We start from the raw sequence: 26,889 nt of genomic DNA, 5'->3' as shown, positions 1-26,889 counted from the left end.
AGCAGTTCACTCACTGCCTTTTTCCGTCTACCCTTCCATCCCTACCCGAACTCCCAAAGTCCACCAGAGACTTCGACCATCAGACAGATCGCACTACAAGTGGGCCAGAGAAAAGGCCCTAGGATCTCGTAACCGACCTCTCGCATCATCGCAGAGTGAGCGAGCGGATTGGCATCCTTCGTCCCAGCAGCACGCACTTCGTGTTGGTGTTGTTCCCTATTTGTTCCACCTTCGTTGGATAGACTGTGTCTCTCTCGTGATTGCGTTCGTTCTCCGTTGTCCGTCCTTCGTTGGCTCGATTGAGTCAGGAGACTCTAGAGGAGGGTTGAGACGTCAGGCACTCACTCCATCCATCCATCCGCACACATGCAACTGGAGAGGAGGAGATCATCTGACACAACAAGAGCGCCAGTACTACTACCACCCCCACCATCATCATCGGCCCCTCCACGACCAGAGTGAAGCGACCTCGAAACAAGTGCAACCAACCTCCGAGGTCCCAGGAACCGAGTAAGACACACTCTCACACACACACACACAGACATACACACCCACAGCCAGAGAGGAACAGAGTGAGGCACCGAGAGTGAGGACGTTGTTTGCCGAGGCAACTCGATGATTGTTGTTCTCCTTCTTCCCGTTGTTCAGACTCAAAGACTTGGATAAAAAGGGAAGAAGGAGGAGGAAGAGTGGAAACAGGATAAGAGGATGTGTGCGTGGAAGAGAGGCCGAGAGGCAAGAAAGGATGGATGGATGAATGGACCTCGAGCTCCGGCCACAAGAGGAACAGCGTTGCCTGGCTCGAGTTCGACCGTCGTGAGGACGCACGAATAGCCATACCTAATAGTCGAGGATTGTCCTCTGGAGCGAGAAGAGGAGCTCAGATTCATTGTTCAACGATGAGCCAGAGCGAGAGGAGGTGGGGCTGGAGGAACCTCTGGACATACCGCCAATCCTCTTGACTCGACGCCGTCGTTTCTGCATCTTTGACCTAGAGATTAATAACCAAATCTGGAGCGACCCACATCGACCCAGTGACACCACTAGTCCCACTCGAGGCCGTCTACGGACTGAGCGAACTTCAGGTCTTGACGGGACCTTCAATCAGCTTGCACAGCTTGCCGTGCACATGTGTATGAGTGAACGAGGTCTCTTTTTATCTGGCCGGGCTTTAAAGATATCAGGAGAGGCCCGCCGTCCTGTCGTCCTGTCGTCCTGCCTAGTCCTGCCTAGTTCCAGGTGAACAACAAACACTAACTCACTCTTCTTCTTCCTCGTCTTCGTGAACAATCATCATCAATTCATCATCGTCCACAGCAACGAGCTCTGGATAAAAGTCCAGCTGATTGTCGGCTCAACGACTTATCTTGCGTCTTCATACAAACAGCCCAACTAGTGAGTGATTCCAGTGTCAAATGAGGGCGATCCTCATGGTTCTGACCCGACTTGTCGACCTGTAGATCCGTGGGAAAACCTTCTCCTCCCGTCCCAGACTCGTCCGTGCATAAGGCCTCGACTTCATGATGAGTGGCGGCGGAGGCGGTGATCAACGCGATGACATCACGAAAAAGACGTTTGGAAAGTGGCTCAATTCCCATCTGACGGATCGACCCGGGGCCCGCACCGTTACGGACCTCTATTATGACCTGCGTGACGGGCACATCCTCCTGGATGTACTGGAGGTGTTGACCCAGCGCAAGATCCGCCATGAGCGCGGCTCTTTGCGGGTCCACAAGCTCTCCAACGTGAACACCGTGCTCAATGTGCTCAAGGAGAACCAAGTGAAGTTAGTCAACATTGGTAATGTCGACATTGTCGATGGGAATCCCAAGATCACATTGGCCCTTGTGTGGTCCGTCATTTTGCATTGGCAGTTCGATAAGGTCTTGGGCCAGGATATGAAACACGTGTCCAATCTGGAGTCTAGTTTGTTGGCCTGGTGCCGCCAAACTGTGTCCGAGTACAAAGGTTATGGCGTGAATATCAGTGATTTCTCCACCTCCTGGCAAGATGGTTTGGCCTTCGCGGCCCTCGTGCATAGTTCAAAGTCAGATTTGTTTGATTGGGAGATGGTGTCCAAGAAATCGCCACAGGATCGCCTAGATTATGTGTTCCAGAAGATTAAGGATCGATTGAACATTGCTCAGCTCCTTGATCCGGAAGACATCATCGGCACCCGACCCGATAAGAGGTCGGTAATGACCTATGTGATGTGCCTTTTTCATGTTCTGCCCCATGAGACGATTGACCTCGAGACTCTGCAGGATGTGTCTATCGAATCCGACCCCGAACTGCAACGATCCCAAGAGTGTATCGGCTCGCCCTTGAAAACCCCCATCAAGGAATTGACCAAAGGTAAGCCAGCCACTACTTGATTAATCCTGGAGGCCATCTGCGTGTCAAAAGTCTCGTTCGTTGCCATCATTCGTCATGTTGCCCAAATATCTCAAATTGCTGCTCCCCAATGAATTTGTAGTCTAGCTTCATTGCACAGTATTTTGACAGGCGTTTCCTCCATCCACAAAGTTTTCCTTCCCCGTTCGTTTGCGTATTATTTACTTCACCGTTGTTGAATGCTGTAATCCATACCACTGGATTATTTGTTATGCCTTTAGTGCCTGCAATGCTCCTCATGTGCTACAAATATTTACAAACTACTATACTCTTGGATTTGAAATAACTGGTACGTAATTCTGTTAGCGAATCAAATGACAGACTTTTGTCAGGTTTGTGAGGTTGAGGCTTGAGAAAGTCGACCAAATGAACATGGCCCTCGTTTAAACCCGGGGTTGACTTCATCAATCTTTTCGCTGGAAGCGCCGGCCCCGAGTGTTAATTCGTGACGACAAGAAATCAACTATAGCCAAAAAGGTTATGCGTCAATATTTATCCAAGTCTAAATTCAAAAGTAGTAATTTTTCCTAGTATTATTAAACCCTTAGTATACCCGGAGATTTCGAATGATCGCCTTCCTGACGTACCCTTTCGACTAGATCTTGCATTGAATATTGAGTAATGGCAAGTCGTCCACATTTTTATCCTCTGCAGACAAAGGACAGAAACTCGTCATTTACTTTGAAGGAAACATTTTACCAGTCACGTATAATCTTGTTCCCATTTTTAATTAACTCCCCTTAGTCAAGAGAGATGACATTACTTTCGGGTTTTTTTGACAGCAAGAATGTGCGAACCCACTTCTTGGCCTCCTGGGTATCAGTGTGCTAAATTAGAAATGCGGGTACATGTGCATCCGTGCAGTTGTCGTGGCTCGACTTGTGTATGTCATTTCCCCCTTCCTTCACGTCCATAGATGGAATGAATGCCTTGTTGGAGGGGGTGACAATCCAATGTGACTGAGTGTTTGCAGACACCCAGATTGCTCAAGATCTACACTATCTTGTAATGGAATTTTCTCTTTAAGGAGAGCCCATGACCTACAATATGTTTTGCCAAGTCCATGAAGATGCCCTGGAGTGGTTACTGGATGTGGAAGATAAGCTAAAACAGCTAGAGCCCGTGAGCAATCATTTAACCGAGGCTCGGAGCCAGTTTCTAAGGGATGGTTCATTCATGGCCGAAGTCCACGACCAACACGGATCAATAGGCGAGGTAAGGAGTCATTGCTTATTCACTGTATTTTTACATGCATGGCACGATCTTGACAACGGAAATCGAAACATGTTGTCAGCGAGCTCCTTAAGCTCAACACATCTGTGCTTGAGAGACTGAGTGAATATCCCTTGAAGGGCTTCTTCATTATTCTGACCGGTGGTGTGTTGCACCGGAACGGCACTCGTCAACCCTTGAGGAAAAAGCACTTGTGGGGCTTTGGGAATCGAACAGCCCGCTTAAACACGTTTGTTTTATTGAAGGAGATTCTCAAGAATTTTCCACCACCCTTAGAGACAAAAACTACGACAAGGTATGGGCAAAACAGCTCCTGAAATGTGTAATTAATCTCTCATTTGGTTAAAGCCGAGCTGAAATTGAATACGCGGCAAGTTGCTTCATTTGGGAATGTAATTGTGATCATGCAATGAACTAATTGGACAAGTTTTCCTGCTTCACATTTTCACACTGCGACCTCATCAGCTCCACGCATCTTATCAGTTGCTCTTGCATTAGCAATCTTATGCGCACATACTGCAATACCCCAATATCATCATGGTCATAGCCAAATCCATCTCTCCCCTCCAATGTTTTGAAAACTGCTCGCTCCACTTCGGATGTGTACACATTACTTGAGTCCGAACCGATTGCCTAAGTGCGAGTTCGTCGAGTAGAAGTGGATAGAGTCTGCGTAGCTCATTCATATATTCTTCCTTCCTATCGTTGCTTCATCCTTCCTGGCTTCATTTCTTCCTCCGTTCGGCCTTCTTCTTTTCTTTCTTTCCCTCAAAATAAGAACTAAGTTAAACAAAAGTCCGAGGAAAACGAGGTGTTCGACTCGCTCGGATGTGAAGGCACTACAGTACCTTCTATGAATGTTAGCTTCGGAGGTCATAAGCCTTTCCGTGACAAGAAATTCGAATGGAAAGAGATCCATAAAAAACAAATGAGAAAGAAATGACACTCTTCCTCAAACAGGAGGAGGAGTAAAGCTCTCAACACTAATACAAATTGCTTTTGGAGGGTCGTCGAAAATTGATGTAAGATAAGTCTCAGAGTTATCGGGTTACTCCGATCATATCATTTGATTGTCGTTGACCGGCTAGACACATATAAACGTAGATACATGTTCGTAGAATTTCCTCGAGGAAACGAAAAACCGGGCGACAGAGGCACCTCTACGATCTTTTAGAACATTTTGCCAACAATCTCTGGAATTGATTCTTCTCCAGATGTAACAAGCATAAAATTCCTCGGAAATACGCAGAAATGTTCGAGAACTCAATTTTAGAACCAGCTCTGTTCCCGTTGTTGACCCCAATTTTGTCTGTCTCCCTTGATGCAATGCAATTGGGTTTATCGAATTCCGTTGCCTTTTGTGTTCCATGAATCCGTCGCTTTTTTTTGTCTGACTTTGTTTTCCTACTCGGCTCCTCGAGATATAGTCCTTTCGAATCCTTCCTTTATTCATTCTTTTGCTATTGTTGCCTTGCAGGTCTTGTCCGAGGGGTCTTTTCTTTTGGAGCGAGCCGTCCTCACAGCATTTGAATCGAAGGACGTCCGCATTCGACAAAAGCTTCTAAGCGATCGGTGAGTCCAACCAGCAAATACTGTACGACTCGTGAGAGCCCCTAAAAGTAGACTTACCTAAAGGAGGAAAATAGGGCCCTTATGATTCCCGCTTCTACGATAGTGTGCCCTTTTTCTGACATCTTGTGTGTAGCCAAGGGGCGAATGAGAACCAACTTGCTTATGAAGCTGTTTTAAGGGAGCTGAAAGCATTCCCTCCTCTTCCACTAGAGCCGAGATGTCACTCCATCTAGCTCTTCATCTCCGTTTTCTGTATTTGACAGTCTCCAATTCACGGTTTCAGATGGGAAGCCTTCCGAGGAATGGCCCTCAAACGTCAAAACGAACAAACCGAGGTCGTCACGAGGCTCCAAGAGATCGAAGTTGGAGAAATCAGGGACTGGATGACCTCTACAGAGGATAAAATATCTAGAATGGGTCTATGTGGAGCCTCAATTATGCTGGTAGAGAAGCAACTTCATGAGCAATCCGAGTTACAAAAAGAATTTGAGGTGCAAGAGGTAAGTTGCATGAATCATCCTTGCCACGGTTCCTTTCCCCCGACCGAAAACTTTTTTAAGCTCTAAGCCGCTTTTCATTTGGTGTTGCACGGCTTCCTAATCCTATGGCAACTTTTCTAGATGATGAAAAAATCGATCCCTAAATCGCTTTATAGCCTCTTCTCCGATCTTTTTTGTTGCCATAGTTTGTGGTGCATGGTGGTTCTATTCCAAAGTTGAAGGCTAAAGAGGAACAGATCCTCGAATACCAACTCCTTCTGACACTCGGCAGTCTGTGAAGGTTCGGTTCCCAGTCCGTAGTCCTAAAGACTGAGGTCCACCAAACAAAAACCAAAAACCACCCATTTGGTGGAGGAGGAGCAGTCAAGCGAGCTCCCCAGAGAAGCTTTTAGCAAGGAAGGAGCAAGGCTTTCAACTGGCAGAAGGAAGTAGACCTGATCTCTACGGTATCCGTCAGATTGGAAATGTATGGTTCGAGCAAATTTGCTTTTTTTTTATTTCTAAAATTGATAAATAGCCATGCCATAGACAAGCTTTCTTTGAATGGCATTTGAGACTAGCCGATGAAGTCGACGGCAAGCAAGCTGAGAGAAAACAGCGAATAGCAAGCTTGCGTGATCTCGTCGTAAATAGTCTCCTTACGCTACCGTCTAATAATAGAGCGTGCAGGGCACGTTCTACAACTGGCCAATGAATCGGACTCATTTTACAACCCCAGATAGCTCATTGATACAAAGTAAAGGAAAGTCTCTCTCTGTGGCATTGTCACCTCACTTTTGTTGCAAAGTGTGCATGCATGCATTGACGTGGGTTCTCGAAGATCATCCACTCAGCGTTATTATCGATGAGCGTCTGTTCCAAGGAGAGAAACAGCACTCTCTTGAGAAGGAATGTGGTTGATTCTCTCTTGATTCCAGCAGTTCTCAAAATGAACACACAAATAGGAAGCAACTAATTCGAGATTCCCAACACGAAGACGGCCAACCCCTTTGAATGCTAATGACTGATGTAATTATGACGTTGAAGATAATCATAAGAATCATCTTGGCTTCTCTTTTCTTAAAGGCCAAGTTCTCCGAATTTATCGACATTGTGCCTTCTTCATCTTCGTCGTCGTCATCGTTGTCGCCGTCTTCGGTGGCAGGGGCAGGAAATCGCCAAAGTGGAAACTTGAAAGGAGATGATGGATCTGGCGATCTTGAAGGTCAACTCATGGCTCTTGGGGAGCGATGGACCGTGTTGTGTACTTGGATTGAAGAGAGGTGGAAATTCCTCACCAAAGTTGCGAATACGTGGAAAAAAGTGGAAAAGGAGCAAGACATTCTTAGAGCATGGCTCTCAAGAGTAGAAAAGTCCCTTCGTCAAATGGAACGGTCACCAACCGAGGATCGACTCGAACTCGAAGAGCAATGCAGAGTGATAACAGTAAGTGGATCTTCGTTATATTTCGATCATCTGAGAATTTTCGAGCCTTTGGTTGTTGGAGCAAATACTAAACTAAAAATTCTTGATAAACCAACAACATCAAAGTAAACATGAACAATAGCACACACTGTCACGTAATTAAGGCATGAGATATTTACTCCAGCACCACAAAGGACGCGAAGAGACAAAGCTTCGAAGAATGTGTGTCAGTCATTGAAGAAGTGACAAAATGACAAGGTTTATTGTGAAGACGGCACGTTGGAAAAAAAGCGCCACTGACATGATGATTCTTGTTCGGGAGCGCAAATTTACCCAACGAGTGAGTGAGCATGGGCCGCTTATTGCTTTTAAAGTAGGTTGCGTTATCAACTTCGTTGAAAGTTCGTGCCTTAGAATGGATGAGAGGGTGCGGAAACGGCAATGTTAGCCATGATTTTGGGTTGAAAATTAGTGGTATCCAAGTCTGGACTATCAGGTCTCTAAAGCTCGTCATGGCCCCATGTCTCGGCCACTTGGGCAATTTCTCTAAAGGCCAAAGCCACTTCATCCTTATCCGGAAGAAACTCATCCCAAAATGGAGGGTTGTACTCCCGACCAGTTGCGATTGTGCTCGAAGAAAACATGGATGCAAGACCAACCCAGATCACAGAAATTGCCAAGACATTCACCCAATTGGCTATGATATGAAGGCTTACGTGATCTGGGGAAAAGGCCTTTGACATGCTGGACATAATGGTGCGAAGCATTCCTTGGTCGCTGCTCGACGGATCATTTCCTTGTTTGGTGTGGAAAGGAGATTGTTGTCTAAGCACTGAGTCTAGCACCTTCCGACCAGATTTTTTGATCATATTCTTGATGCTCTTGGGAATCTTTCGGCCAATATTGTCGAGCCGGTTCTGAGTTTTCGAATCCGCGAAACCGTTTTGTGAAGTGTTATCAATGACGTCATCATCCAAGTGGTGAACAGTATCCTCGTCGTTTTCATATCGTTGAGAGTGTCGTCTCCAAGCATGGTCAATGCCATGTTTGTCACGCCCATGGGTGGACTTTTTGCGCTTCCGATATGCTCTCTTTTTCGATTGCTTCACTGGTGCTTTTTGGAAACGATGGAAATCATGTTGAGTGTATTCCTGATGTTCATCGCTTTCATCCAGATGGAACGTTTTGTCAAAGTCCAACATATCCTGCTCGGAATAGAAGGTCTCTAAGACATCGTCCGCCAATTTCTTCTCTATTGAATGCCTCATCTCAATCGGTTCATCGAGATGAGCTTTAGAATACCGTTCTCTGGCGAACTCGTGCTTACTTTCGTCCTTGAAAGAATACCTCCCCATGGGATCGTGTTGCTGGAACGGATTGTTCTCACGCCTGAATGTGTGCTGACTTCCTTCTAGAGCTCGGGTATTTCGTAGGATACGAGGCATTTCCACGCCTGTATCGGCAAGTAGTTCCATTACATGGGAACAACTTACAAACCATCCTACAAGTATGGTTCGAAACCACATACCACTCACTGACGGGGACCCCATTGATATTAGATATGATCAGGATCAAGTCACAAATGAAACTGACACGAATCCAAGAGGTTCGTTAGCATTTCTAGTTGGCTGACGACCAATGGTCAAGTGACGGAACATCAAATGGTCTTCTGGTCTTCCCCCTTGTGCTTCCTCAGTTGTTTCGAGGGGCTGAACTAGAGGGGAATCGTCGATTTCTCCGCGTTTTTCGCAAGTGATGTTTCCTCTCTGGCTCCCATGTTTTACGTTGTCCCTTTTCTTTTCGCTCCTGTTTCGTTTGGTCGGTTGCTGGTTTCGTGGCAGAGCGGACGGTCCAAGCAAGCATTACTTGAACATGTTGTTGGGCGGAAGAATAAAGCCAAGGAGATTTTCAATTAACAACCGGTGGAGTGTCCATTAAGAGTTGAGTGGCACGATGTGCTCGATTTCCTTGTATGCACACTCACACTCGCATTTGCAACAGATTGTCTGAGAGAGAAAGGGAGAGAACCAAAGTAAGCACGCAAGATCGCCCCGAATTGACTCTCAATTGAGTTTTCTAGCTTGCTCTACCTTGTATGTTCACTTTCTTCACGATTCAGCCCTCCATCGTAAAGTAAATCTGTTGCAAGATCGGTATGCATTATTTCAGGCGCACTTCTCTGGGTGAAAGGGGAGCTGCTTCGCCATTGGACCTTTGGGCTTAATAGCGCATCTTCTAAGGATTAGGAAGTATGTACAATGTACATGGGAGTGTGCAGATGAGATCGACCAATATGTTCATTTGACCATTTGTCTATGGACTTTCAAATTCGACCTGCTTCATGTTTTTTACGAGAACTGCCATGTGTGCCTTATTAGTTTGTACGCCATTTGTCAATGGTCGCTTTCATTTTTTTGCGCTCCCTCCTAAAATTTGCATGCAAGTTGGCCTTTAGACCGAGCACTGAATTATCGGAGTGCCCTCCAGTATATTCTCGAAACAATGGTTCACAGTGAAAAATGATACTGAAATTGCCGATTTAAGGCTTCATATCACATTTATCACATACTTGGTTCATTGGCAATTTTGCTCTTTCGAAACAATTTAAAACTTTTGTGGACGGTCAGAAAAATACAAAATAAGTTTTGTAGTTTGTCGCGGGGAAACAAGACTTGAGATCCTATATCCATACATATATTGATAACGAAGAAATTGCGTTTTTTCAAAGAAAAAATATTCTTTTGGATTCCCTTTCCTTGCCTTTCGAAAGAAAACTTTTGGACACAAAGTCACCCACCTAAACAAATGCTGCCTGATTAGAATGTGAAATTAATTACTCAATAATTCAAAATTTTCTCCTCTGATACGATTGACGGGTCAAAAGAGTTTACTTTTCCTTTAAAGTTTACGCGTCTGGTTTATTTTGCTTTGTTTGGTCAGTTGGGTGATTTTTTGCGGACCGGAGAGTAACAGGGAAGAATAGAGAATTAAAACTACTCTCCAATGCGGGGTAGCAAGAAAAATTTTCATCTCGTATTTTGAGTCAAGCATTTTGAGAGAACAGATGAGCGATTAAGCCCCCAAAATATTTGACGACAATTCAAGTTTGTGAAAGATTGCACTTGATTTCAGAAGAAACCACGTACTCTTTCATGGTTGAAGCGTTGCAGAACTCTCATTTTCGTATTGCTGCTTGTAGGTATTCAAATCTGTTCATCGGCAATTAACCTCTCTCCGCTAATTTTAGAACTTTCCCTCAAGCTAAAGTTTTCCTCCTGTATGGAGTAAAATTATTTCTCCCTCCCCTTTGTCAACCTAAAAGCTTGAACTTTAATTTTGAGCATCTTCTTCTTTCAGAGCATTCAAGATGAGTTGATCAAAGACAAGGTGAAGCGTTTCAACCATTTGGAGGCTTTATCGGACACGTTATTAGACACATTCGAAAAGGATAACCAAGAGGCGAGACAAGTTATTGAGGCACAGATGGAAGACCTACAGGACAGGTAAGTTGATATATAGGTACAGTAAACATATGCACAAGTGCAACTGGAAATGCACGCATTGAATTTCAAACAAGCCTTTATTTGACATCTGTAGCGAGGCTCACTCCCCACCCAAAAAATGAAATAACGCACCTAAAAATTCGTCCGTCACTGCTCTCTTCCGATGTATAGTGTTGTCTTCAAAGACGGAAATAGGTGCCTTAATTCACCCAAAGAGCTCTTTTCGAGTTTTAGCACATTTGTACCTATATTCGAAACGAACCTCCCGTTCAAATTAGGGTCCCTAATGACAATCGGAAACTTTCAAGCGTTCACTTTGTCGGGGTTGCAACGGTCGTAGTAATAGGGTAATCTGATTTCTCCGTATCCCTTGACGATTTTTTTCGTCAAGGGTTGTTAACGCTGTGGGTTGTCAGATTGATGGACGCTCAACTCAACCCACGTTGTTTCTTGTGCATGGGTCTCTATTGGTCCATTGTTATCTCTCGGTCCAAGCTTCTGGACGTTTTTTGGCCACATTTCATAGTAGCCACGTACCGTGTTGGGCAGTGAGAAATTCAATACTCGCTTTTTCTGTTGCTCTTTAAGGCCACAAAATTTGCCCTAAAATTCAGAATTTTTGAGGCAAGAACACGAGGGCGACCTCTCGTTTGTTTCACTTTGGCTTTTTATTTGGAATTCGTGTTCAGTCTCTCTTGTTTCCTCTCTCTCTCTATCTCGCTCTCCCTCGCACTAGTTCGCTAAAGGCAATGTCACGGAGAGTGACAAGATATTACGTTCGAATCAAGTGAAACGTGAATGTTCATATATTCATGTCAAGACGGATCCCGAGAGGCTACAGAAACATCTCATTTCGAGGTTCTCCATTCAAAAATGGCATGCTTTCGAAGTAATGATGGCAGAATGCGATCAATGCACTCCCATGTATTGTCATATCGTCAAGAAAACTAAGACAATGCACTTCTTGTGTGATCACTGATCAGCCAAGTTTAACATTTTTCACATACCCCCCGATCTTGGAGTCTATTTTCCATCGATGTTGCTGCAGTAGCCACGGTACAAGCCAGAGGAGTGTGCGTGATACGCATTTTGCTTGCATCCCTCTTAAGCCTCCCTCTGCATCTGATTTCCCCCTTTTTCGGGAGGATCCGGCTGAGGCTTTGCCGTCGAGAAGCTACGGTACTACTAGCTATCCAGAGCCCCTTTCCTCGAAAGAGAGATGTCCACTTTGGCGATTTGAGTCAGTTTCAGGCTTTCTCAAGATCTTGAGATTTGCTCCAGTTGGAATCTCGATGTTTCCGCCCCGTCGGTCGAGTCGTTCGTTCGCTCGTTCGTTTGTTCGTTCGTTGCTTCCTTCAGCTAGTACATAGCATATTGCTTGAACGCTCAGCAGTCTTCTGTAAGAAGTAGTTACTACATAGGTTGTTCACCACGTACCCCGAATGCTATCTATCGGTTGTATCTATTCCGCGTGTTTCGGACGAGCTTTCATGGAAATTCATATCAGGTGCCAATTCTAGTGGGTTCGAGCGAGCGCAGTGTTCGTTCGAGCTCAACTCGACGACCCATAATATCCTTGCTCGTTGCGGGTTCTTCTGTCCATCAAAGAGGTCGCACTGCATGCAGTCATTTTGACCGCTTCCCAGTCAAAGTGCAACCTCCATCATCCCTCGGTCTCGGCCGGTGAAGCACACACATACACACTCCCATCCCATCCCATCCCATGTCAGTGAACAGTGAGCCAGGGACAGTTGAACAAATTCGAGTTAGCCGTTTTGGAAGTACGTAGCGTCGTGCATCTTTCATTCAAAGCCCATCAAAAGATCGAGAGCAACAGTGAAGAAGAAGAAGACGACCCTGGCCTCGTCTGAGCTGGATGCCAGTGGAGCTCGTGTGATTTCAAGACATTTAGGCTGAGATATGTTGATCACAATCAAAGCATTGCAGTCTCTCAGCATGCGTCCCAGAACGCGGCTTGTTTTCAGTCTCCTCATTCATGGGGAATGACCATGAACCTCGGTCCTGGTTTTGTAATAGATGTCTGTCAGAGAAGAGAAACATTAGTACTAGTGGCGTGTCTGGGCGATAGGTGGTGCGGGCTCCTACAACTACATTTAAAGAGTGAAGAACTTCACTCACGCTATTGCCTTCCTCCGCGTTTCCTTCATTTTCCTGGCAAAGACTAGTGGTGAGTGCTCTATCGGTTGATCCCTTGTTGTCCTAATGTCACTTCTTTCCTGCATAGTTGACTATTCCTTTTGGAAATATTGACTTTACAAGCAGGCGGTTTCTTGGTGGGGCACTTTGCCGTCGATTGACAGTTCTTGACACGAAAGATAACCCGAGTGACACCCTAAATGCTTTTTACACATGCTGTTACAGTGCTTGAATACTCTCAACTCTTTCTCCATCGGTATATCCGCCCCTCCCTCATTTCATTTTCCAATAATGCATTGGCTCAGGTCGCATCCTCACCTTGTCATAGGAACAATGTTTACACTTGATCTCTGCCTTTAGGAATATTCATGTGGGTTGGGATTGAGGAAAAGGTCCAGATTGGGTTGCCAATGTTGGAACAGGTTCGAAAACGGTTGGCTTGTTTTTAATGCACTGTGAAGGTTGGATATGTGCGCAGTTTTGATGATCAATATAATTGGGATCTCTTCATACGCGTAAACATCATTCCCTACCGAGTGTGCAAGTGATGCTCCCACCTGGACGGGAGGAACTGAGAGATCAACAGAGAGAATATAATGAAGGGAGAGGTTCAAATTGCCATGTGTGAATTTTCAGTCATGGGCATCTACGTAGCGGACTGTAATGTTGGGAGATGAGAAGCGATTGTTTTACGCCAAACGGATTGCGTGAGTGTTAATTTTTGGCTGCCAAATCGAAAAACACTTGTTCACATGTTCGGCCGTAAATCAGCCACCGACAAACCCACTACACCCTCAGAGGAATAATAACCCACCCTCAAAGCCTAGTTAGCTCATGTCTCCTCTTTGGCTTTGGCGAGACATGGCCGTCAAGCGTCGAATATATGTGTGTGCAGAATCTCGTTGTCTTTTGGGTGTGATTGGCGCTTGAGAGTGTATAAGTGATATTTCGTCCGTGGGTTAGTTAAATCATTTGGTATTTTTTCCAGGTGGGATATTCTAACCGAGAGTATGGAAGCTCAGAAGCAGCGATTTTCCAGCCTCGGTTTCCGTTTAAAGAAGAATCCGACCGACCTTTTGGACAAGCTCCCCAATGCTCCATCGAAAACGCCATCCAGCGTTCCAGATGTCGTTCAAGTGGGTGGGGGCGAAGAGGATGACAAAGGTATTCTGGCTTTGTTTTGTCTTACCCGTGCTGTTCGGAAATGAATGAGGCTTTAGGCTGTGAACACATTTTCACAAACATGCAATTCCCTCTTTTCATGCTCCTCCTATTCGTTATTGTTGTTGCAGTACCTGACGAAGCCTTGACGAAACGAAAGATCACGGGGACGAAACGAATCGAGTTCGAATCTCAGTATGTCAGAATCTCGTCCTGGCTTCAAAAGACCGGTGAGTGGCTATAGAGTGAGAATTAATGGGACAGAAATTCTACAAGGAAATAAATTTGTCCAATGAGGATCGTTGTCATCAATACCCACACTGTCTGCTTAGGCACAAGGCTAGAGGGCAATACGAATTGCGCGATAATACCCATTCAAATACGTAAATGTTTGATGTTTTTTTTTTTTGTTACAGCCCAAACGCTCTCGGAGCACGTCAACCAAGAGTCTTTCCCAACCGAGGAAAGTCTGGAGGAGGAGAGGATTGCGCTCTATGAGTCCATTCTCAAAGATGTGAGTGAGGGCCTTCCTGATGCGGAGGAAGCCCTCCGATTAGGCCAGGAACTTATTCAAGACATACAGGCCGAGGAGGATTTCCCTCCTGATTATCTTAGCAATGTGACCGACAAAGTCACCTCTCTCCAGACGGATCAAGAGGCTCTCAACTGTGATAGTGATCGACTTACCAATCGATGCGAGTACCTCAAATGTAAAAGGAAGTTCTATAGCGACTTTGAAACTCTCAAGATCAAGGTGCGCGGCTTCGAGCATTGGCTGGACCAATTGAACATGGATGCCATTTGTCGTGATCTGGATGCCATTGAGAGCACTTTGGAAGTGTGTGCCTCGAAGAAGTCCATGCTGAACTCCTATGATCACATCGTGCATGATATGAAGGAGCTCTCAAATGAGGTATCCCTTCATCCTGGTGCTCTCGAGGATCCATCCAATCGGGTCAAGACCGATATTTACGCTTTCTGTGATAAGTGGGACAAGCTCGAGAATCAGATTTCGCAAAAGCAATCAGCTTTGGTGAAACATAAACGCAGCATTCAAAAGAAAGTCAGTGGTGGCAGCCACGCAGCAAATCTGAATGAAAATGTGACCGAAGAGTGGCTCGATAAGATCAGTTCCCCCGTGTACTTGGATCGGGTGGTCGTCATGGAAGAAGAAATGGTTCAACTCCGACGAGATATCCACTCTCTGGGTGAGGATGCCAATGACGAGAAGACACAAGAGATCCGTCTTCAAGTAGAGGCCCGCATCCGCAGCCTTGACATCTTGGTCAAGAGCGTCGAGAAATTTCAAGAAGAGGTGGACAGTCTCACCAAGTGGATGGATGAAGTCCATGAGTTCTTACACGCGGAGGATCCAGCATTTGGTGATTTGAAAACGTTGGATGCCCAACTAAAAGAATCGAACGCTCTTCAGGACGACATCCAGACTTTGAAACCCAACATTGTTGGTACGAACGACAGTGCCCGGACTATTATCGCCAAATGTGCACAAGGCTCAGAAATGGCCCAAGAAATTCGTCAGCAACTCGAGTCTGTGAACGCTAAGTGGGAGGAAACGGTGTCGGCCTCGAAGATACAAAACCAGAAACTCAGCCTTTGTCAAAGAAAATCGAGTGAGCTCGTGGAGTCGGTCCAAGAATTGAACCAATTATTGGAGCATCTGCACAAAGATCTTCCCAACGAGAATGCCATCACCCAAGCAGGTGAGCTCTCTCAACGATCCTATAAGTTGATGCAATTGAAGGAAAGGATCGAGCGAAAGAAATCTACTTTTGACCATCTCAAAGCGTTGGGGGAGGAATGCGTCAAGGATTTCGGCCTAACCGACGATCAAGACAATGACCTGGTCAAGCAATTTTCTGAAGTCATTGGCAAGTATGAGGAATCGTCAAGTCAAGTCCAGGACCGACATGCCCAATTAAAGTCAGCTTCCCTCAAATATGGGGAGTTCAAGACATTAGCCGCTCAAGAATCAGATTGGTTAGAGCGGCTCGAAAAAAAGCTGAGAAAGCCCATGAATTCGGCTGCCGATGCCGAAGAGATTTCCGAAGAGTTGGATGACATCGAAAATTTCTTGAACAACCACCCCGAAGAGAGGATGTCCAACCTGGAAGAACTGTCCAAATGTCTCGGACAACAAAACATCCTCATTCCAGGAGTGACTAATGATGCCAAAAAGTTGAAGGAGAGATGGAATGAATTGTCTTTGCGAGCCAAATCTCGGACAAAAGTTTTGGAAGGTAAGACGGTCCCTTCGAATTACCATTCACCAATATGTTTTGTGAGATGAGACGTGGTGTTGTGCTTAGCGCAGTCTCTGAGCATGGTCGATAGGCCCATGTTCAACTCTCTTCCACGGCCTTTCTTCAAAAGAAACTTTTAGACGCAAACCACACTCACAGACGGTAGAACCAATCTGATACGAACTTTGACACTACCTATCAAAAAAATTGGACGATGAGATGGCTGACTTCGTTCTCAGAGGGTGACTTACCCTCCCGACCCTTAACACCTTAACACCTAAGAATGACCAAACTATTCCATCATATATCATATTCTGGCTCGTTTCCAGGCTCGATTGTAGAGGCTCAGCAATGGGAGTACAAGTTAATCGAGGTCCAAGAATGGCTCAGTGATAAAGATACTCTCCTGACTTCGCATTTAGAGCAAGAGCTCACGGTTGATGATCTCCCAGATGAATCTCAGGTAAGTTTCGATACTGCCACAGCCTTGCTTTATGGCCTCATCAATTGCTCGGAACCTATGTGTTGTGGTAATGCCAATGTGATCGGTCAATGGAGTAATTTCCAATCAACACGAACCAAGAAGACAAAGCTTTGATGGAGCGCAGATGCTTTTTTGCTTTTTTAAAACAGACGTCACTTTGTACTCGTGCTAACAAATTTCGCAATCGGCAGCTTTGAGTGTCTAACAAACATACGTACATGCATAGGAAACAATGGGTCTGAAACATCGAAGTTGCATGCTCGGTGTTGACCCTGGCTCAATATAAATTGCTACAATGCATTGTATTGTATTATTTTACTAACCTTATGGGAGGTTTTCCCTCTCACTCATCCCGTGTTTTTCTCTCTTTTGCTCCTGATCTTGCTCCCTTTTCACCACCTCCCGACAAAAATCTTCCACGATGTTTTTACTTTCTTCGTCACTGTTAAAACATTTTCGGGTTCTTGACACCCGACAACACCCCTCGACCACCTGAACCAACGATGAATCACGAACCAATCAACCATCACCTTCTTCGGATATTCGAACCCAATCAAAACACACCATATCGACTAATCTACTTTCATTTCGGACTCGTACGTACCTTAGAAAGAGGTGAGTTGGAAATCTTCCCTTGTGTTTGCTTGCTCTTCATTTCCCTGATCCGGGCTATTGATTAACAATCTCATCATAACGAGGATAGTCGTTTCTTACGAGTGTAAGATCAACCATTGAATTCGATCCCCTTTTTCAGCAAATGTTGCGCGAATTCGAAGATCAAGAAAACATTTTGTCAGAAATGGATGAACAAGTGGACACGTATCGGGAGGCTGGAAAACAGGAGGCTGCAGCTCGCCTGGAAGACCAACTTCATCTAATCCATCAGAGGTTTCAAGAGCTCCTTATGAAGTTTGAGCTGTTCCAACAGCAACCACCAGTGGAATATGAGCCTCGTTTGGATCGAGTTCATCGCCAGCTCCGGGACATTCGTCAAAACATTTATCTCACTGATTTGGCCTCGTCGGAAGTGGAGGGCATTCAAGGACAGCTGCACCATGCCAAATGCATTTATAATGCTCTCTCCGATATCAAACCTGAGGTGGAAAACGTCATCAAAATGGGCCGTAAACTCGTGGACTCGGATGCCGTTGAGAATGGGCCAGCCTTGACGAAGAAGATCGACGCCTTGAAAGCAGACTTCAATGAAGTGGGAGCGCAGGTGGGTGAACCTACTTCTACGCAAATAACGACAAGTCGTTTCTTTGCAAGTAAGAAGCAATCAAATTTTTACGTTTTAGGTGACGGATGCCAAGCGAGTTTTGGAGAAATCTCTTATATTAGCCGAGCAACTTCATGACGTTTTAAATAACGTTCAATCCTGGTTAGCTCTCAGTGACAACCAACTTGGTGCCTTGGAGAAAAAGAAAACGGTCACTTTTCTTCAGGAAAAGCATAAGGAGATGTTCAAGATCAAGGATCAGCTCAAATCGATTCAAAAGTAAGCAGTTCCCCTCGGTAAGCATTACCATAAGCTTCCCAATGTTTACGCACATCATGGTGTTTCGTTCCAGAATTCAAGATGACTTCTTCCAAATGGGAAATCCCAAAGTATTAATTGCTCTCAAAGAGAGCGTTCGTGGGGTGGAGAGTCGATGGGCCAAAGTGGTGGCTCGGATGCAGAAGCAGCTCCAAGATTTTCGTAAAGCAGAATCCGGCTCGAAGAAGACCAAAGATCTGCAAGATCTCAATTTTGAAGTTCACAACCTCGTCTCGTCCCGCGAACGAACCATATCTGTTGGTCAGGAAGAACCTCAAGTGCTCCAAGATTTCCGACAAGCCTTCCAAAGTGCGTCCAAGTGGCTCGAGTCAGCCGAGGGCAAGTTGATTCACCCCAACCAAACGGAGCACCTTCATTCCGAGGTAGAATCCTGGCGACCCAAAATAATTGCCTTGAAGAAATTGGCCGAACAGTCTTTGAAGGTCTCGGCCGGGCAGCAAGAAGATGTGCAACCGGAAATGCTCAAACTTTGCCAGCGTTGGGAAATGGTGGAACGAAAATCGGAGGAAACTGCCCCCTTGGGCCGACCTCCCTCCACCAATGGGAATCGAGACTCCAGTCGGGGAAATTCGATCTCCCAATCAACTCATCTCTCAGCTCTACACAGTGCCGGAACCTCGAGCTCAGAAATGGACGAGGAAGTGATTGATACTCTACCGGAGGATGATGACAACTTCTCTTCGTCCACTTCTTCCCACCTCAAGCGCCATCTTCCCGCCGATCTGAATTTGTCCGAGAGTAAGAAGGCCCTGGGCGAACTCAAAGAGCCCTCAGCTTTGCTCTCATCGCGAGAGTCATCCCCGGAGTTGAAATCTCACGACGATTCGATAGTAGTACCCGTGGAGAATCCGAATCTGAACAATGGAATTGCCACGAAAAAGGAACCACCCAAAACTCTGCCCAAGCCTTTGATGTCCCCTTCAAAATCGCCTCCCAAGATATTACCCAAACCCCCCACTCCGGAATGGTTTGCCGAAGAAAAAGAACGGTTCTCACAATCGCCCGAGAAAGTGTTGGTAGTCACCAAGACCATTCCATCGGTCCAAAAGGCAGACTCTCCCGTTCGCTTGGCTTTGAAATCGTCTAATGGCAATAGCCACGTCCATGGATCCATCCCACCCGAGGAGCCCATTGTCGTGGAAGATGAGGACGAGCTGTTGGCCAAAGAGACGGTGGCTATCGAAAAGATTCTTAGTGAGACTCATGCCGAATTGGCGGAGGTCAGACGGAAGGCCAGTTATTCGAGATTTGGAGCCACTCTGTCTCAAGAGAACCAAAGCCGTGAGACCAAAGAATTCGAAGAGAACGTATGCGCAATGTTGGCCAAACTAGACAGAGCCCGCGAGAAGATCAATCAGCTCGATTCCGAGAAAGACTTGCGGCTTCGTCAGGACCTGATTGATATGGAAACAAAGTTGATCGAAGCCGAAGTAGCCACTCTCATTTCTCGGGGAGATACCTTAGTGTTAATGATTCATCGGCAAGATCTCGAAATGGCCGACCGTCTTCAGGCCAAAGTGAAATCCCTAAGGCACAGTTGGCTGAGTCTCAAGCAAATGGCCGAGAAAAAGGCCTCGTCCGCGCAAGCTAGTGAGGCATCCGCTCAAGATCTTAATGTCAAACTGGATGCGTTGAAAAAGTGGTTTGATGAAGCCAATTCCAAGCTCTTACGGGCTCAATGCTTATCTATGGAATTCCTGAATCAAATCGACCAGAAGAGAGATTCCATGAACGAAGTCAACAACATTGCCAACACGTTAAAGAGTGAAAATGCATTGGATGCCCATCAAGTTGCCCTGAGTGTTGTCAATTCCCAATGGGAAAAGCTGAGTAGTCGAGCCAGGCAGTATCCATTGAAGAGCCAAGAAATGGCCTCCACCGAGTCCCCCGGGAAATCTTCGAATAGCAGTGGCACTCCAGGTCGAAATGCTGCCGAAGAGATCGTGATGCGAATCACCAAAATGAGAGAGGTCGTGGCGGCCATTGATCGCCAGTTGAAAACTCAGGTCTTGTCCAGTAAACAATATGAGAGTCTCCCCTTGCAGGCGTCTGCCCTGGAAACTGTCAAAGAAGCCTTGGAGAAGCTCCGTCCTTCCATTAAGAAGACCGCCAAAGATCTTGACGTACTCACAGGCTCGCTGTCGGTGGAATATCTCGAGCGAATTGTGGGGCAGAGTGAGAAACTCAAAACCGAGTGGCAGGGAGTGAACAAGAAATATGGAGAGAGACACGCCACATTCGTCGCTTCCAAGGAGAATATGGCCTCGTACGAGCTCAAACTCCGTGAGTTGGATGGATGGCTCGATCACACGGAGCGCGTCCTGGTTCAAAGTCCAGCCAATTCCAAGGCCATTCAGGAGCGACAGCAGATCGAGCGACAAGTTTCAGATAGGAATAAGGCTGTCACTGAATTTGCCGTCCTGGGTAAAGAAATAATGACCAAGACCTCGGCGCAAGAGCATCATGACATCCAGAATCAAGTGGACAAGGTGCTGAAGCGATGGAAATTCGTGCTCTCCCATTTGGCCACCCATCGCGACAAAATGAATCGGGATCGGATCATGAACAACTTGAACTACATCAACCATTGGGTAGACGAATCCATGGAGAAGATGGACCGCCCTTGCAATCCCAGCGACACGTCCGATTTGACGCGCGCTTTGGAACTGGTCAAGGACACCTTCGAGCCGAGCGTGATCACGGAAAAGCGAATGCAGATGGACAAGCTCTGTGATTCGAATAATACCTTGTCCAGCGACATGGTTCAGAAGCTCAATCTGACTTTCAACCAACTGGTCGAGCAGAGATTGCCACAAAAACGGCGAGAACTTGAGGACCGATTCGAGTCCTTGAAGGACTTGATCTCGAGTGTGATAACTAGTAACATGTGGACGAAACAAATGCTGAATAAGGTTGAAGATGCCAAAAAGGACTTACTCCATTTCAAGTCTTCCGAAAGTGCTGTGCCTAGTAAATTTAGACAATCAATCAAGGAGAAAGAGCCCGAAATTTTAGTCATCTTCCAACGCTTCGATATGCTCGTCCAGGAGACGGAAGAGAAAGGCTTCGTTGTCGAAGAGGATCTAGCTCATCGCGTGACCACGTTGAGGAACAAGTGGAATCAACTTGCCGAGGCTGTCGTGACCCAACCCAATCCAGAGTCGCCCACCAAAAAAATGGTGAATGGGCCGTCGACAAATGGTAACTCTTCCAAATCAGCGAGTGGTAGTGGCAGCAGTAGTGGCTTTCCCACTGGAAGCAACACTGCCCATGGATCGTCCCACAAGAGGAAACATTCGCCGAATGTGGTGAAGACCGACATTGTTCAGAAGACTTCCAAATCCGTCGATGCTACCACACGACATCGAGCACCGGAGATCTACGCCGCCTTGCGCGATCATCGCGATTGGATCCATCGGAAACGAGGCGAATTGGCAGCTCTGAATCTATCTGGTGATGTGGATGAACTATCCCGTCAATCGAAGGAGCACTCCTTGTTCAGGTAAGACTAAGACCAAGCCATCCGATACCATACGTACTACATATACAGTACGTAGATACCATTATCCATGCTTAGGACGATCGCTCTTTGTTAGCTGTTGCTGTTGTTGGTGCTCGTCTCCGTCTTCAGTACCTCTCGTCTTCCCACCTTAAGTCTTCATCCTCGTTGTTGTTGTTTCGTCATTAAAATTCTAATCCCTCAGCTGCAAGGATTTGCTGAGCAACGAAACCAGAGATGTTTCCGTCAGGATCCGTCGCGTTGACGTTGCCTCTATCGAAAGTTGAGTTGCTCTTTGAACGAGCCAGAATTTGTCGTCCTCCATGTCCTGTGAGTGTGCTTCGAGAACGGACAAACAAATTGTAAAGGCGAAGGTGGTGTGGATCGACATTTCGTCCAAGATTCATCATGTTATTGATCTATTAATCCGTGTCTGTAGACGCTTTGCGTTGACACGCTCTGATGGGTTAGGGGTTAGCTCCCTCCCTGCCAATGGCATTCTTTCATAGGACATCCGAGGGTCGTCGTGGTCGTCGTCCAAGTAGTTGTATGTAGCAGCCGTAGCAGGCGTAGTCCTTGATGAAGTTTGGTGAGTTGGATCACTCTAAATGACCGGAGCTGGGGACAATGAGCGCCATCCTCTGTCCATCTATCCAAGCACGCCACTCAATCTCTCATGTTGGTTGGCGTGTCTCGTACGTACGTAGTGGTGAGGATTTCCTTCCTTCCTTCCCTTCGCTCTTTCGTTCTTCTGAATTCTTTCCCTCTCTCTCTCTCTCTCTCTCTCTCTCTCTGTATAGATCTGGTTATGAGTCAGATGTGTCCACTGTTCACCCCCACCCTCCTTGCTGTTGTTGTAGTGCGAGAGAGTGTTCCGTGAATTGAGTGAACTTGTCCTATTGTTCATTGCAGCCAACAAATTGAGGAGCGGAGACCAATTATCTTCGACGACATCACCAGTGGAAAAGAACTGTCCAGAGAGGATATTCGTGAGTGATTGGTGATGTTGCAAGACGAGTGGAAAGGGTTGAACGATGCCTCTCATACCTGGAAGAATCGGGTCGATAATGCCTTGGCTAACATGCGAATTTTCCAAACCGATCTGAAGACCGTTCAATCCAGGTAACGAGTGAGCATTTTGGTCACCGCCAGAACCCTTCAATCTATCCTTAAATGCTACTATTGTGGCTGTGTGCGTGTCTTGATCTCGTAATCACACCCCATGTCTTAAGTGGAGAATCTTTGGAATCGAGTACCATACATACTCTTTAGTGATCGATAGGCCTAATCATTGTCCGAGTCAGTACACACACCTTTTTATCCACCCATGTAGTGAGTGAACCAAGCAGCTATCATCATAAGTGTCTATGACGAGATTAGATTACGAAAATTCCAATCTTTTGATATGATCTTGTACCTCTTTTTATCCAGCCGCTAAATTGGAGTGTTAGCCTGTGCTCGTGTTCTTCCTTTTAAATGTGACTCTAGTATTCAATCCATCCACATGAAACAGTCTTGAATCAACAGTAAGGATTTCTTCCGTTTCCCACAACACCCCCGTTCTCGTTAGTAACGTAGTTTGCAATTGCATTTTTTTTTTCCTTTTTGTAGTTTCTTTGGCTAAGCATATTCCTGTGCTCATTATCAACCAGTCCGTACTTTAACGTAGCAATAGAAACATCGATGTTCATGTTGTTTTGGGCTCTAGGCCCGAGATGTTTTTGCATTACATCACCTAGCAGCCCTTTTTTCAATTCGTTTCAAGAGTCGGGACTCTCTCTGAAACTTCTGCTTTTCTGATTAATTGGTCGTTGTATCTATCCATGTTTGACTTGATTATTTCTATCCAAGCCCTAAGTCAAGTGGCTCATACTAATATGCTGATTCATCATTCAGATTGAACGAAATGGAAGTGAATCATAACACTTGGGTAAACGATGCGGCGCTCCATCGACGATACAACAAGGATACCGAGACGGATCTCGAGCATCTTCAAACCATTTCGTGCGAAGTGAAATCCCTCCAAGACATGCTCGACTCCCTCCGAGAGCAAACCCATCGACTTCCACCCTTGAGCCCTCCGTTATCTCTGGAACTGGAGCGATTGCAAGAGCGACTAAAGCAGCTTCAGCAAGAGATTCAGACTGATCAAAAGCGTGTCCTCAACCATGGCAGTTCATCGTCGTCCTCGTCACGTCTTCCGACCGCCACACCCATGGACGAGTGTCCTGCGAGTGAGATGGAAAAGTTCAATTCCGTCTTGCCCTCAGGATGGGAACGCGGGCTCACCGACGAGAAAATACCTTACTTTATGGACCACAACCACGAGATCACCCACTGGGATCATCCCATGTTTTCGGACCTCATGCAATCATTGGGCGACATCAACACCGTCAAATATTCCGCATATCGCCTGTCTCTCAAGTTGCGAAAGATTCAACAAAAGCTTTGTTTGGATCTCCTCGAGCTTGAGACTGCCGTCTTAGGTTTTGAAGAGCACGGCCTGACTCAAGATCGGCATGGCATGACCATCGAAGTCCCAGAAATGACCCTCGTTCTCACGTCAATCTATGAGACTCTCCACGAGGAGGAGCCGGATGAAGTCAATGTGGCCTTGTGCGTGGATCTTTGTCTCAATTGGCTGCTCAATGTATACGATGGTGCGAGATCCGGACAAGTGCGCGTGTTGGCTCTAAAGATCGGGATCCTTCTTATGTGCCGAGGTCCTTTGACCGAAAAGTACCTTCACCTCTTCAAACTGGTGGCCCAATCTAAGGTGGTGAGTCCGGCTCAGCTGGGCATTCTCCTCCATGATTGTATTCAAATCCCGAAATTCTTGGGAGAAGTGGCCGCTTTTGGGGGTCCCGACGTGGAACCCTCCGTCAGAAGCTGCTTCTCTCTCCATGCTAAACGCGAGTCACCCAATCACGTGGATGCAAAACAGTTTCTGAAATGGTTGAGGCAAGAGCCTGAATCTTTGGTGTGGCTTCCCGTGCTACATCGCTTAGCCTCGGCGGAAGGGGCGAAACATTCGGCCAAATGCGGTGTATGCAAACGCTCGCCCATTGTGGGATTCCGATACCATTGCTTGAAGTGCTTCAACTTTGATTTGTGTCACGATTGCTTTTTCGTGGGTAGAACTGCTCGTGGTCACAAGGCGGAACATCCCATGCAAGAATACTGCACGTCCACCGGAGCCTCTGTGAATCTCAAGAACTTCGGAACCGCCTTCAGAAACTCGTTCCGCACAAAGAAATACTTCAAGAAGAAGCAAGATAAGCTAGGCTACCTCCCTGTCAAATCGAATCGATCGACCAACGGCTCGGAATTCCAATATCAAACTTCGGCCGAGACGTTGGACCACAATAATTCTTCCTTAGACTCGAGAGGAGATCTCAGCTCGTCATTAAGTAGCACCCTTCATCCTAAGCTGATAGAGCCAAATCCCCAAGACAGCGCAAGGACGACCCAAGAGATCCTCTCCACAGCCCATGGAAAACGTCCCCCCGTTGGTCAGGACGATGAACATTCTGTGATTGTCAAATTATGCGATATTCTCCATCAAGTGAGTGACGAAGCAGTAGAAGACGGGTTTTCGGATCACGATGACACCACCTCGGAGACCCAAAATCACTCGACGTCGTCGGTGTTAACGAGTCCCAATTCGACCCTTTTGCGACGCTTGGATGAGGGCGAGAATTTGGAGACCATCATTGAAGAGCTGGAAGAGCAAAATCGGGTATTGCACGAGGAATACGAAAACCTCCGAGCCACGTTGTGGGCTGAGAAACAGCGCGACGCCCAAGTGGATCAAGAAAACAACCCGATTCCCCCAACAGATTCCTTGAAGAGCGAGACCAAACGCTTGAAGCGAGACAACCAGCGGACCGAGGCCAGAATGAGGATCCTGGAAGAGCACAATGTCCAATTGGAGGCCCAACTCAGCCGGCTGAGGAGGTTAGTGAGTTCCACTGGGGAGATGGATTGTGCTGAGATGAGCGGAAATCGCTTTGGCACATTGCAATCCAAAGCCGTGGTGGCCACGGACCTATACTCACACGAGCCTGTTACTTCCGCGGAATCAGGTAAGAAGGCGAATGGCGGAATTCATTTATGAGGTGCTCTTTTGCTGAGAAGAATCTTTAATTTTGAAATTTTGGTCCAGGTATTGCCAAGCACCAAAGAGAGCCTCCTCCCACGCGAATGGCGACCACCGATACCGTGGGTATGTTTTAAGTACAGAATACAATTCTTGAAAGTAGAGTGTAATTACGACATTCGATTCCCTATTACAGGCGAGGTCCATAGCAAGATCAACAATCTTGTACACCAACTTCAACGTGATCTCACGGACGACGAGAGCCTGGATTTAAGTGATCATGATACCCAAAGGGTTTTGGATTGATGCCAGTCACTCACCTTGATTGATATGTGATACTTTTGTCTAATACTTGCACACCTACTGCGGCCCTTCCCCATACTTGTGGTTCGCAAATACACAATAAAAATATGAAATCAGAATTACATTCATTATCCAGGAGTTTTGATAGTCTACAGTGTATATATGAATTTTCTAAGTGCTGAAATTTATCACGGGTTTGGCCAATATTGGCGGGCGAGCCAAATAAAAATTGTTCACACACTGGGAATATTTTGTTTTCATGACAGGGTGTGTGAGCAAAATTTTTGGCTCACTTTTTTTTACTGTCCCGCTTTCAAGCATTCCTAGAGACCTACGGTCTCTTTTGCTGGAAAGGGGATGAACTCGCTGAACGATAACATGTGGTGATCTCATTGAAAAAATCGAACATGGAGTCTGAATTGGCAAACAAGCATCAAATTTCCGATTGAGATTTACATATCTTCACAACTACTTATATAATAAAAGAAATTAGGGATAAAATTTACATTGGCTGTAATCAATGCCTTCGATTTCCCCTCCTCACAACCAAATAATATGTCAAAATTAAGGTTATGTTAACTTTTCCTAAAATTTCACAAACGATAAGGCAAGAACATCACTTTTTGAGTAATAATGTACTGGGTTGGATGTTTACATTTTTAAACTTTAAATAGTTACCTTGAATTTGGATGTATTTCCATCATATCTTTTTACAACGCCAACGGCAAAAAAATGACATTTTGGGTTTGGGATTTGAGTTA

General features: G+C 46.0%; 1 protein-coding gene across 1 annotated transcript; it reads left to right on the top strand.

The window, feature by feature from the left end:
* The first annotated feature begins 123 nt into the window (after positions 1–123).
* LOC131889541 (dystrophin-like) lies at positions 124–26,257 on the top strand. The gene is made up of 17 exons (XM_059238668.1): positions 124–2,355; positions 3,422–3,609; positions 5,105–5,199; positions 5,483–5,699; positions 6,765–7,124; positions 10,461–10,606; positions 13,752–13,927; positions 14,056–14,154; positions 14,341–16,182; positions 16,515–16,648; positions 17,424–17,888; positions 17,968–18,167; positions 18,241–21,729; positions 22,639–22,719; positions 23,623–25,811; positions 25,892–25,951; positions 26,022–26,257. The coding sequence occupies exons 1-17, from the start codon at positions 1,521–1,523 to the stop codon at positions 26,129–26,131; spliced, it is 10,686 nt and encodes a 3,561-aa protein (XP_059094651.1). The 5' UTR covers positions 124–1,520; the 3' UTR covers positions 26,132–26,257.
* The last annotated feature ends 632 nt before the right edge of the window (positions 26,258–26,889 follow it).

The sequence above is a fragment of the Tigriopus californicus genome, chromosome 10 (assembly GCF_007210705.1).
Source record: "Tigriopus californicus strain San Diego chromosome 10, Tcal_SD_v2.1, whole genome shotgun sequence".
In the NCBI taxonomy this organism is placed as follows: Eukaryota; Metazoa; Arthropoda; class Copepoda; order Harpacticoida; family Harpacticidae; genus Tigriopus; species Tigriopus californicus.
The sequence above is the reverse complement of the archived record's forward strand: the minus strand, read 5'-3'. Positions and strand labels throughout refer to the sequence as shown.

Excerpts from the sequence above, each read along its gene's own strand:
- LOC131889541 (XM_059238668.1), top strand. The coding sequence starts at position 1,521 with ATGATGAGTGGCGGCGGAGGCGGTGATCAACGCGATGACATCACGAAA. Across the intron at positions 7,125-10,460 it reads AGCAATGCAGAGTGATAACA|AGCATTCAAGATGAGTTGAT; the intron begins GTAAGTGGATCT and ends TTCTTCTTTCAG. Across the intron at positions 13,928-14,055 it reads GGGCGAAGAGGATGACAAAG|TACCTGACGAAGCCTTGACG; the intron begins GTATTCTGGCTT and ends TTGTTGTTGCAG.